Raw genomic sequence first — 13,565 nt, forward strand, 5'->3', positions numbered from 1 at the left:
CTACTGGTAAGCCTGGTATTTGGTTACGGCAGCCTAAGCAGACTAATAAACTGTCCTTAGGTTTTTAGGTATAACTTTGTAGGGCAGTGCTTCTCCAACGTGAGCAGGGATTAGTGTCTGCTCAGGGTTTATTAAGAAGGCTGCGGGCCGCCCAGTCGGCCTGTGTTTCACCTTCCTACCAAGTTCCCAGGGTACATACACTGCAGGCTCTGGGACGACACTCTGAGAGCCACTGATCAGGGTTTACAAATAACCCACCTGTGCTGTGTTCCAGTCTATAAAGCAGCAGTCCCTAAACTTTTTAGCACCAGGGACTGGTGTAGCTGAGGTAGTGATGCTCACACTGGGGAGCTGGGGAGTGGCTGCAAATACAGATGAAGCTTTGCTCACCACTCACCTCCTGCTGTGCAGCCTGGTTCCTAACAGGCTACAGACCAGTACCAGAATGTAGCCCAGCGGGGCATGGGGACCCCAGCTATAAAGTACTTTCACATGCTCTGTTTCATATAAGCTTCCTGTGAGGTATTACTCTCATCTTATTTTATACATTAGGAACCAAGACTTAGTGAAATTAAAATAACCTCATTATCCCAACTAGTAAGTGAGAGTCGCAGACTCCAAATCTTCTATTTCATTTACACTAGACCAAGTCTTACTATGCAGCTGAACACCAAGGAGGTGTGCAAGGAGGTGTGACAAGAGACAGAACAGAAGACCAGTCAAGAAGGGTAGTAATGGCAGTGATCTGGAATATGAGTTCAGGTAGAGTTCAATGAGGGAGGGTCCAGCTGCACAACGCCCAACCCAGGTGGACCAAGGAACCTGGTGGAAAGAAGGCATCCATGTAGGGGGGGCAGAACGGACTCATCTGAAAGAAAAAGTTTTTTTTCAGGTGCCAGGGACTACTGGCCCTACCAGGAACAACATAGGAGGTCTCCAGCAAACTCAGGAAACGGCACTTCTCTCCCACCACCATTTCCCCTACATTTAGGTAATAGAAGCACAATGGTACTCACTTGTTTTCGCGTTCTTCAGTGTTATTAAAGCTATGAGGAACTACTATTCCCAAACCATGACAAATCAGTTCTCATAGCCATGTACCTGTAAGCCTTAGACAGCTTTACATGCTGTTCTGACAACTGTAATTTGCCAGTACTCCCAAGAAAATGCTACAGTAAACAAACAGGTCTAGTTCCAAGAGTCACTATTAAGCCATCTTAAATGTTCCAAGTGTTGTTAGAGACTGGTCCACACTTACAAACAATTGAAGACTATATTTTAAGGTGACCCTAATTTAACTCTGCTTTGTAATTGAAAATCTGACATTATCAAGAAACAAAAGTCCCTTCATTTCAGTTCTCCTACTCATACTCCTCATACCAAATGGAGTCCTTTTAAAAGTCTGCACCTATTGAGTAGGTATAAAAAAAGGATACTGCACTGTTACATTTACTAGAAGAAAACACAGGAGAAAATTTAGCTGATTTTAGGGTTGACAAAGAGTTTTTAATACATCAAAAGCAAGACATATGAAAGAAAAAATTAGTAAGTTGGACTTTATTAAAGTTAAAAACCTCAACTCTGTGAAAGACGTGTAAGAGAATGAAAAGACAAACCAGGCCAGGAGAAAATATTTGTGAAATACACATCTGATAAAACATACATCTGATAATGAACTGGTTTCCAAAATATACAATGAACTCACTCAAACTCAACAAAACAAACCACTCAATTAAAAAATGGATAAAAAATCTGAACAGATACCTCACCAAAGATATTCAGATGGCAAATAAGCATATAAAAAGATGCCTGACATCATTTGCTATCACATAATTGTAAATTAAAACGAGATACCAACATGCACCTACTAGAATGGCTAAGAGCCAAAAAAACTGGCAAGGATGTGAAGCAACAGAACCTCCCATTGCATTGCTTGTGAAAATGCAAAATAGTATAGTCAGTTTGGAATATGGTTTGGCAATTTTTTACAAAGCTAAAATAAACATAGTCTTACCATATGATTTGCCAATTGTGCTCCTAGGTACTTAACCAATTGATCTGAAACCTTACAAATGCACAAAAACCTGCACTCAAATATTTATGGCAGCTTTATCCATAATCACCCCAAACTTGAAGAAAACAAAACGTTCTTCAACAGGTGAAGAAACCTGTAGTACACCCACACAATGAAATATTGGTTCAACAATTAAAAAGAAATGAGCTATCAAGCCACAAAAAGACTTAAACAAATCTTAAATGTATATTGCTAAGTGAAAGAAACTGGTCTGAAAAGGCAACATGCTGTACAATTCCAATTATTCACATTCTGAAAAAGGCCAGTGGTCAGTTTAAGTAGGTAAGCATGCTGAAACTACTCTCCATGATGCTTTAATTATGGACACATTACAGTATGCATTTGTCAAAACCCATTAACACTTTACAGCACAAAGAACCACCAATCTTAACATATGAAAAATTTAAATCATCTAGGAGGTCAAGTGATCTAAGGATAACACATAGAATGAGACTAAACAATGTAACTGTATTATGGGTATGAAACAACTCCACTCAAGAAGGTGGAGGGAAAAGATGCTGAGAGAAGTCACTTTGGAAATGAATACAGATTACATTCTACAAGTCTAGACTGTACGAAAGCACTTTTATTAGTTGGTAAGTTCTTTCACATGTGTGTGCAGGTTAACAATCCTGACACTGCTATACATGTAAACTGAACAATGAAATAAAGGGCTAGTGGATGGTGGAAGCCACTTTCACGTTGGGTGTGGGAATTTACAGACAAGCAAGGGAAGGCAGCCAAGGTAATCCATATGGTAACGGGTAAGATAATGGGTAAGAGTTGGAGACATCAGTACGAACTCGTGTTTACCTTAACATACAGAAGGTTAGAGAAGTATTTACAGATATGTGCGCATACACCAGTTAGTCTACACACATGTATTTCCTTGTTCTGTCAGCTGGGAGGTCTTACAAGAAACTAAACCCCAGTAGCAATAAATACACCTAGTACCAATATCATCTCCAATTAAAGGAAACAAAGCTCCTTGGAGAAATGGCTTATTCTAGAATTAGAGCAGAGAATATACAAGATGAGCCTGGTGCATTAGTTGTGCCAGAAAGGATTGTTCAAAAAAGAAAAATAATACCACAATGATGTGGGTTGTGTCCAAAGAACATAAGAGCTCCCAGTGGCCAAAACTGGGACGGTATGGGCAACAAAATGAGTGGTAACAGATTATGCCCCACTGTATAAAATAAATGCCCAGAATCTATAGTGATACAAACATGACTGAGTAAATAAATGAGAGAGGAGACAAATTTCCCATGCAGAAATATTCCAAGTAAATGATGAAGACACTCCATCCCCAAGGCAGTAGGGCATACTTCCACTCCTGTGCGAAGTGACTTCTTTCCAAAGCAGCCGGGTAGTATGGGAAGGGGGAAAAGGGAGACGTTACAGCAGGGAAACCTGGCAAATACACTTTAAGCCATGTGAGCGAGGTCAACATCAATAGCAACAGGTGATGTTGATAGTACGTGCCCTTGACACAGTGTGATGAAAACAGTACTTCAACCTCTCTGTAGAATGTCCAATAGAGGGAGGGACATTCTACAAAATAACCTGACCGACCAGTAGTCCTCAAAAATGTCCAGGTCATCAAAAACAAGGAAAGCCTAAAAACCTGTCGCAGCCAAGAGGACCCTAAGAAGACATGATGACTATTTGTAATGTGGAACCTGGAGCAGAAAAATACTTGGGTAAAACAAAAAAAAGAATCTACATTAAATATGGACTTTAGTTAATAATTATGTATCGATATTAGTTCATTAACTAATAAATGTACTATACCAATGTAAGTTGTTAATAATAGGGGAAACGGGGTGTGGGTCATACAGGATCCCTCTGTATTATCTTCATAATTTTTCTATATATTTAAAACTGTTTTTAAAAAATTAGTTTATTAAAAAAAGGTGTTCCATTATTATGCCTCAAATGGTTGATCTCCTCACCTCTCCAAAAAAATCCCGTGGTAAAATATACCATTGGAACCTAGTCAACGTTCCATTTTTGAGAAGAAACTGAGGTCCAGAAATTAACTTGCCAAAAATGTGTTACTGGCAGAATTAGGATCAGAGGTCAAGGGTCCCATCTCCCAGTACAATGCACCCTACCTGGTAATTCTATCTCGCTTTTGTCTTAAAGATACAAAATAGTTTTCCACGTATTTTAATGTTTAAGAGGCTTCCATAAGATTTTTGTCACTCTTCAAGCCTTCCTTTGTCTTTATATTTACAGAATTTCAAGGAGAGAGCATACTTCTCTATTGTCACCCACTGTTTCTAAGATTATCAACAAGAAATATGTAACAAGTAGTTCACAATGCTTTTAAAAAACAAACCCCCAACTCCCCCAAGCCACAGAGCAGGTGGTCCCTAGAGTAGGAATGCTTAGGAATAAAGGTGAATAAAAAAATACCTTTAAACAAAGTAGCATTTTCATATAATAAGAACCATTTACCACATCTCCTAAAGTTTTCTTTTATCTTCTACTTCTCTGCCCATGCTCACAATGATATATTAGCTCCTCTAGGGCAAGGTTTCTTGAAGCACTTCATTCTCTGGTTTCCTTTTAGGAGGGCATTTTCCCTTTCTCTCATAATTTTTATCATTGCAAGATTGTTGTCTGAAACAATAGCAGAGCCCCTTTGAGCTAGGATGCAAATGCTGGGTGAATGTGTAACTCATAACCAGGCAACTGAGTGCTCTACAACTCTCTCATAGTGGGCCTATTTAAATTCCTGTCTTGGCCAAATTACAAGTTACTGTACTACTGGCATGGATCTGCAGGCAAGCCAGAAATTAAAAAACAAAACTACAAATGCCAACATTTACAAAGATGTCAAAATATCATCTTGCACACCTAAAAATTCTGTCATTAACTAATATTACCCCAACAAACTTAAAAAAAAAAACCTGATATTTGAATAAAACATAAAGGTTAATAATGTTTCAATATTCGTTCATAAATTATAAGAAATGGATCATAATGAGATGTTAATTGAAATTGGATATGGAGTATATGGGAATTCTGTGTATTATTTTCACAAAGGTCTAAAATAAAAAAAAAATGTTTTAATGTATAAAAAAAGCACACAAACATGAAAATCTTTTAACACCTTTGCGTTTACTGAAGTGGACAAGTTTTTCAAAAATACCCTTAAGTTATATGCAAATGTGAGTTCTGTGTGGCTTTCTCTTATGTCTCTTATGTAAGCAAAGGCTAAGTCAATAAAACCAGTACCATGGGGCCAAAGCTAAATGGTCCAAGTTCCGATTTCTGTTGATCTGGAACTTGATCTAAAAATAAAACTTAGGATATCTAGGTTCTAGGGAAATGAACAGACTGCATAACCTTCAAATACTCACACATAAATCCCTCGACTGGGCTTTTGATAAAAGTTGGATGGCAGAGTTCAAGACAGTTTTCTGGCAGTCACAGCTTAAACTGTGGGGATTCTGTGTTACAAAGGAGTAAAAGGAGAAAACGTATTTGATGCCTATCAGAAAGCTTGACATGCATTAGACACTAAATGAATGTTTGCTGACAGAGTTCAATTCCATGAGTGCCAACTAGATATCAAGCATTTATTTAAACTGGTCTCTTACCTTCAGGAGCTCACAGGATATATACATAAAGTCTAGAAACAGCATTTTATAGATTAAAGGTGACCTTAATGACATTATGTATATTTGCTCATGTTTTCAGACTCTGTGAATACAATGTATTATTAGTTTTACAAATCAAGTTTCTTGGGTTTTTTTGTTAATATCAAAATAAACTCATATCATAACCTCTTTTCTCTAATTTGCAAAAAAAATGCACAAAGGTTTGTTAGTACTTAAAAACCATGCTAGTAGTATTTTCTTTCTACGAAAAAAAAAATGCCAAAAAAGTAAAAATTTCAAAAAATGAATTACTGACATAGATAAAACAGCATAGAACTGTGTACACACAAGGGCACGTAAAACCTGATGAAGCCTGAGTTAAGGTCTGTAGATTGTACCAACGTCAATTTCCTGCTTTGGATGTTATACTTCAGTTATGTAAGATGCTACCATTCGGGGGAAGTTAGGTGATGGTCACTAGGGACCTCTCTATACTATTTTTGCAATTTCTTGTGGGTTGGTAATTATTTCAAAATTAACAGCTTAAAAATAAAAAGTATTATTGAATCATTAAAGATGGTTCTTTAATCCTGATCCAAGTTGTCTAGAAACCAGCTTTATTTTGACCTAGTCCACTAAAGCAAAATACTACAAAGAATCAGAAATGTGAGCTTAATTAGAAATTTAAACTTGATGAGGTAAAGTCTTTCTTTCTTCCTTCTAATAAGGGCTTTGTTTTTAGTAATCAAATATAATTATCTACCTATACCCACAGCAGAGAATCTCTACCCTCTGAGACCACATGGACAAATGTACAAAAAGCCAAGAAAACAGGAGCCAAACACATGTACATTTATAATATGCATTTAAAATATAAATAATTTCTGGCTTGCTTCCCAATTTCCCAATGACAGAACAAAAAGCTCAGCTCCCAAAATCTAAGGGTCAGGAGGATTCGAGAGCATCTAACCTACTAACTTTTAATTTCAATCCACTCTTAACTCTTAAGAGCAAGTTTCTCCTGAATTCAAGAAATGGAAGTTTTCTTTTAAAACTGATGATTCAGAAATTTAATTACACATACACAAGGCACTACAATGTGTGGCATAACCTGTCCCATTAGAGAAACCTAGATTCCACACTCCCTTGCTCTCTTTGGCCTTGGTCAGCTTACTGAACTTTCAGGAGTCTTCTGATCCTGCGATACAGATGTGAGCAACAGCACTACTGACTCGAAGCCTTGCTGTGAAAATGTAAAGATAGTACAAGGTCTGTCAGGGCCCAGGGCTTCACAGGGACACCCAACGGCTTGCTCTGATACACAGAAGTACAAACACAGTGAATATATTCTCAATTCTCGTACTGGACCAAAAGGTCTAATACGCCTGCCTACACCTCTAGCTTATTTCAAGAAAACTTGCTTTCCTCCAATTACATTATATGATTTCTTCTTTAATTCTTCCTTGTAATAGTGTGTATACAACCTCAATATTTGAATATGGAAATGTCCATGCTTATCAGTAATTATTTTCCTGGCTCTGTCACCAATTACTTTTTTTATGAACTGTACTAAATTTATTTTTGGGTAATGATAATTCTGTTCTCAGCACACATTCTTAAAAACTACAGTCTAGATAACTTTACTATACATTTAATAATGTACATGAGACTTCAATTGAAAACAGTATCTTTATAGAAACAGACACGGTCTTCATCAAATTTTAGCAAATTCAGACAACTATTTAGATCACTTTAGGAATAGGCAAACACTAAAGAAATATTACAGTTGTCACTTTTCAAAGGCAGAAACTTTATCTTCAATATGGGTCCCTTATGGAAGAGACCTATTAAAGAATTACATTTTATTAAAGACCTTAAAACAAATGGAGGCTCAAAATTATTTTTAAGTTTATTATATTTAGATGTTTATATTTTTTCAAGTTAAGTCTACCATTTCATCTATTTTCAGAAGAGATATGTCTACAGTTTTCCTTTCTTGCATAGTCTTTGTCTTGGTTTGGTATCAGGGTAATATCGGTCTGAATGAGTAACTCAAGTATTCTCCCTTCTTCTAGTTTTTGGAAGTTGGTGAAAGATTGGTGTTAATTCTTCCCTAAGAATTTGGTAGAACATCACTAGTGAAGCCATTTGGTTCTGGGTTTTTCTTTGTGGGACTCTGTTTTTTAAAATTACGAAATTTAAACTCCCAATTATTTTAATCCACAAAAAATTAGGAAAAGGAACAGAAATCCCAGGGAAGGGATTATTTCATTGTCTCTTAACCAGGCTGAAAAAGTTCCTTTCTATTCCTGGTTTGTTGAGTGTTTCTATCATGAAAGCGTATTGCATTCTGTCAAATGCTTTTTCGGCATCTACTGAGATGATCATGTGGTTTCTGTTCTTTACTAATGTAGTGTATCACTTATTACTGTATGTTGAACCAACCTTGCATTCATGAGGAAATTCCCAGGTGGCTGTGGTAAATAATTCTTTTTATATGTTGCTGGACTCTGTTTGCTAACATTGAGTATTTTTGCATCTATTTTCATGAGAGATTGGTGTGTCGTTTTCTCGTCTTGTGAAGTCTTTGATTCCGTACCATGGAATAGTGGTTTCATAGAATGAGCAGGGAGTGTTCTTTCTCCCTTCTATTTTTTTTTTGGAAGAGTCTATGAAGGAGTGGTGTTAATTCTTCCCTAAGTATATGGTAGAACTCACCAATGAAGCCATTTGATTCCAGGCTTTTCTTTGTGGAACTTTGAAAAGTAGTATATTCCAACTCTTATTCCTTTCTCACAGATTAATCTATGAGAAATTAGAAAGAGGAACAGAATGACCTAAGATTTTTGGTTGTTTAAAAAAAATAAGTGATTTTTAAAAAGTGTGTAATAAAAGGTGAGGCAGTCTTTTCCTGTAAGGCTATCCATTCACCTTTTTAAATTTTAAGTCTTACTGGGTTGAGATACCTTAAGTTGTCTACATTAATCCTCCTGAAAACCCCAGGAATTTTTATTATCCCCATTTGACAGAGGACTTTTAAGGTTAAGGTAAGTTACACAAACTGTCCAAGGTCACAGTTAGCCATATAGTAGCATTTATGAGTGAGAATTCAGAAGTCACAATCCCTTATCGACTACTTAATAGCGTGGCATATTGGGTGAATTACTCATTTCTGGGCCTCAGTGTCTTCATTTCTAAAGTGAGACAAAACCCTATTATTTCTTAGGGTGGTTGTATAAACAAAACACATGTAAAGTGCTTATTACAGAGCCCAGTTTACAGTATGTGCTCAAAGTCTGCACTGAGCTCTACTGTTACTAGGTGTTGCCCAGTGACACCATTTAAGTTGTAATGGTTCCAAAACGCTTGAACTTTAAATTTAAAGCAAATAAGAAATTGTAAGTCTTAGATTGGAAAGGCAGCAGTTACAAAGAATCTGATTCCAGTCACAGATAAATTATTTTACTTTAACCTCTTTTTGTACCTTCTGATATTACTACATGTGCATCTAGTCAAAAAACAAAAGCACTTAAAGGGGAGAAAAGTACATAAAATTCGAAGTGCTCTTTATTGTAAATATTTAGCCATTTAAAAATAGACCCATACTGTCTTTAGTTTTGCATTTTGTATTTCATTGAAAAGAGCACTAGAATCGATTTTTCCATAGCATTCTTTTTTGCTATAAACTACATAGGTTTAAGATATAAATACTCAAAATGTATTGCTGAAGATCATCTAAATTCTTTAAAAAACAAAATTCTCCAAGTAATTTAGAAGTACATATGTTTGTTAATGTGGCCAACCAGCACAAAATTCTACAGTAAGCTACAGAGGTCACAACTATGATCAGGCACTTTTATTATTTCCTAGGAGCTGTGAGCTGCCAGTTCCTTTGCACAGTTCATTACACTATTCAAAGTAGTTTCACATACACCATCCTTTCTGTCCCTCCCGACAGCCCCCTAATGGTAAGTTATATGGAAGACTTCTCATTTCCATCTGAAATTTGTGGAAACCAAGGTGTTGCTTAAGCTAGTTACCCCTGCTGGGCCTGGAATGCAAGTCTTGAGCCTACATTGACTCTTACCAACTGTCACTTCACCTCTTTAAGCTATTTGCAGGGAACAGTGAACGCTGTAACTAAAAGAATGCATGCAATAGCCTGATTGCCAAAACTGTAGTAACGTTTAACCCTCATGGTCCTTGGAAGATAATGTGTTAGTTCAAACTGTCAGGTTAAGATAGTACGGTGTAGAGGAATGCTGACACTCATTTCGAAGTCAGAAAATTTGTTGTATGACACACTCACTCCATTACAGTTCCCCCTAGTCCTCTCAAGATCCAGTTACCGGGCTGGTTTGCTTGTGCACCCTGGCTGGTGCACAGAACTCCCACAGAGTTCTTTACCTTTGCTCTAAGTATAATTACAGCAAATGTACAACCATGGTATTTACTCTATTCATGACTCTCAAACACAGCTAGGAAAAGACTAAGATACAGAATGGTTTTAAAGATGAACACAATTCTTCCTTAAAAAAAAAAAAACCCATCTGCTTATTAAAAAATCAAGCAAAATGTTCCATTTCTTAGGGACATAAAGAGACTTAACTGTGGTTCACCTTTGTCCTCCCAAACTTTTAATATTCAGCTCAGTTTAACTTCCCTCAACCAGCATTCACTTGTATCATGCCCAGCAGTTAATCCACTAGATCAGTTTTTTTTCTTCTTATCACCATATGTGACTACAGGTCCTGGGAAAGAAGACTTAACTAACTCTAGGATGTAAGTCAGTATAGTGGAACAGCAGCATACGATAATTTATTGTTATCATTACTTATTGTGCAATTAATATGTACCAGACTTGTCTTATTTTATATACACCTTAATCTAATTCTAACAACTCTATTAGGTATTATTAGACCCATCATCTGGGGAAAACTAGGGTAAAAAGGAAAGTAAAGTGCCCAAGTACACAGCAACAAATGGATGATGAAGGACTTGAACCAGGATCTTACCCTTAGTACCAAAACTGCCTAGACCTCAACTATAACCCCAACGTGATCATAAAGTTAATCGAATGACCTTGGGCCAGTCGTTTCATATCTCTGGGCCTGTTCTTCCATTATAAATGACCTGCCCTATGTGCTTTTACGTGTTTTCCTCCTTTTAACGTTCGGTAACTGCGCCTGGACTATTCCCCACCTCCCGATAGGTGAAAATGTTAAGACTGAAGTTTTTCAACTACTGCGTGTTCTAGCACATTCTCTATTCTCTTCAGGGTGCTAAGATCCAGTCTTCGCTTTTAGGTTTTATTTTAAAATACTGAAGCTTGTAACACTAATTCTAAATGTTCTCTCGGTCCAATACCACCTCTCCCCACTACTAGGGGTAGTGATCAGGCCCGATCCCACTCCAGGCCTTTACTCCGGCCCACCTCGCGTCTTCCCAGACAGCCAGCAAAAGGCCTAAAAAGAGCTCTAGAAGCACAGCCATAGAAAGAAGTTGGCTTTGCCTGAGATTAAGGGACGCTCTAGGGCACCTGCCACGCCTCCCGACCCCAGCGGCGCGGCCGAGGCCTGGCTTCCCAACTGAGCTCGCCCAGGTTCGGGCCTCGCTCGTAACGACCGCGAGTTGGCTGGCAGAGCCCGAGCCCTCAAAAACCCAGCCCGACCCCTCGGCTCCGACCACGCCCGGCCCCTGGGTCGTGGCGCCGCGCACCCAGGGCCCCGGGGTCCTCACAGGCCTGAATACATCCGCAGGCCTACCGTCTCACCTCGAGCCTCTCGGGGACCGCAGGCGGCACCCGTGTCTCCTCCCGCCCGCACACCTCGCCTCGCGCTGCAGTAGGGACAGCGGCAGAGGCAGCCCGACCGTCACGTGCCGCAGGACCAAGAGGCCTAGGCTGCCGCTGCCACCGCGCGAGCGAGCACCGCCGCACGAAGCCCAGCCCTACGTCCGCCCCTCGCTCCTGAGTAGCTACGGCTAGTGCCAAGTCCCGCCCCCCCCGCGACAGCTCCGTAATGCGGTTGGTCGCTGTGGCCATCGCTCTAATCACCTTCCCATACGCCCCCTAGGGCTATTCTTCGTGGAGCGTGAGAATTGGCTGAGAGTAAGGCAGGAAGTGGCTGTTGGTTGGGCTGGAGAGGAGGGGGCGGACCACAGCGGAGCGGGCGCCCGCCCTGGGGCGGGGCCGAGCCTGCTCGCGTTCTTGCGCCCTGTTGCCCTGCTGCCTTAGTGGGCAGGCTGCCAGGAGTTTCATCCCAGCTGTTGTGGTTTCGACTCTTCGGTTCCTGGATCCGTGCCCCAAAACCGACATCCCCTTCCCTTCATTGAGGGGACAAGTGGCAGGCAGCAGAAGGGGTGAGCTGTCCGGCGGCCATCGGGAAGGACCAGTTCCCTTGCAGCGAGTGCGAGGCGCCAACGAAGCTCAAGTGGAACCCGCACCGGCTCCCTCCGCCTGACCTGGAGTCCCCAGCACAGTGCTTTGTAACCATGTGTGACCGTACCTGCAGAGTCATCGCTCTGGTCCTAACAGCCTGCAGCCTTCTGAATACTAAAGTTTTTTCAATTTACAATTTGTGCGTGATGTTTCCTGAAGATCAGACACACTAACGACAGTATTGAGAGAAAAGTATGGTGCAGTGGAAAAAGATTTGAAACACCACACTTTCTTAAACCCACTTTTAGCTTTTAGTTTTCAATATGCTGAGAACCTCAGAAAATGGAAAGTAGGCTAATGTCCTAGTTTGGCTACCCAAGGGCAGATTCTTAGGATGGAAAAAAAAAAATAGACTCAATCGGTGTATCACCTATCCTTGGACCACCTTTATTCCCTCCTGCCACCTGGAAGGGGGAAAAGAGATGAGTCAGTTTGGTGTTTGCTTGGGTTTAGTATTCTCCAACTCTCAGCCTCAAAATTTGTGGAATTTTGCTTTTCTGTTTACCAAGGAAAGTGGTAAGACTTGAGCTGGCTGGACCTGGTAGGATATGCAGGATTTCTATAGGTGGAGAGTTGGAGGAAGGTTTCTTTAGAAGAGGAAACAGCAAAAGCAGAAAAATGGGTATTGTGTATTTGGGGACGCCATGTACGGGAGTGTTTGTGATACAGGACATCACTTGTAAAAATTCTTAACCTTTTAACAGGAAATGATACAGGACATCTCTTGCAGAGTTCTTAATCTTTTTAGTAAACCTAGTTTTCTTCCTTCCTCTCCCTCAAATCCCAATAATTGCCCCAAAACTGGTAATTCAGATCCTCTGGCTATTCGATAAGGGTCATTGGCCCATTGTTAGAAGAAATGGTGTTAGGCCAGACAGGGCCCTTAGAATCTGAGAGGGGAGGGGACCTTAGGCCAAAGGTCGTTTTTCTACTCTATTAACCAAGCCTGTTTCCCTTTACTCGCTTAATAGGGAAATCAATAATAGAAATTAATAGATATATGATTTCAATAATAAGTTTGTATCTTCTTTTCCTTGTCTAGAGACTGAGGCAGCACTTCGGCAGAAAACCCAAGACCCCACCCTGACTAAGGCAGAAAGGGAAATAGCTCCATGAAATCCCAGCAGGCAGGGAGATGAGGACCCTTCTTAGCAAGAAGCAGATACAGAAGAGACCTCATGTCCCTCAACATCCATACTAATAATAAGGGGGTTTATGGCTCTTAGAAAAGAGTTAGGCAGGAAAGTTAGGGGGTTTCAGGTCTGCCTGCAAACACACTAAGGTCATCCTATTCTAGAAGGGGTCCACCCTAATCCTCCCACAATTAAGCAAGATAGAGGCATTTTTAGGCTAAAAGTAACTCATAGAAAGAAACAAGTGAGCTGAGAATTAGGTACCAATTTAACAATTTAAGCCAGTCACTCGCACCTGCACAATGAAG

General features: G+C 39.8%; 1 protein-coding gene across 3 annotated transcripts in view; it reads right to left on the reverse strand.

Moving 5' to 3' along the window:
- Positions 1–11,622, reverse strand: part of CANX (calnexin) — a 28,804-nt gene extending 17,182 nt beyond the window's left edge. The window contains exon 1 of one of the 3 annotated variants that reach the window (XM_016147737.2): positions 11,459–11,622. Coding sequence is in view for 1 of the 3 variants with exons in the window: in XM_036224426.1 (XP_036080319.1) it covers positions 8,404–8,415 (12 nt within the window). In the remaining 2 variants the exon portion in view is untranslated. Of the gene's footprint in view, positions 1–5,445; positions 5,465–8,403; positions 8,423–11,458 lie in introns of those variants that run through there. The other 2 variants (XM_036224426.1, XM_016147736.2) reach the window with 2 other exon arrangements.
- Between the last annotated feature and the right edge of the window lie 1,943 nt (positions 11,623–13,565).

This window comes from Rousettus aegyptiacus, unplaced genomic scaffold (genome assembly GCF_014176215.1).
Source record: "Rousettus aegyptiacus isolate mRouAeg1 unplaced genomic scaffold, mRouAeg1.p scaffold_m13_p_7, whole genome shotgun sequence".
Taxonomy (NCBI): Eukaryota; Metazoa; Chordata; class Mammalia; order Chiroptera; family Pteropodidae; genus Rousettus; species Rousettus aegyptiacus.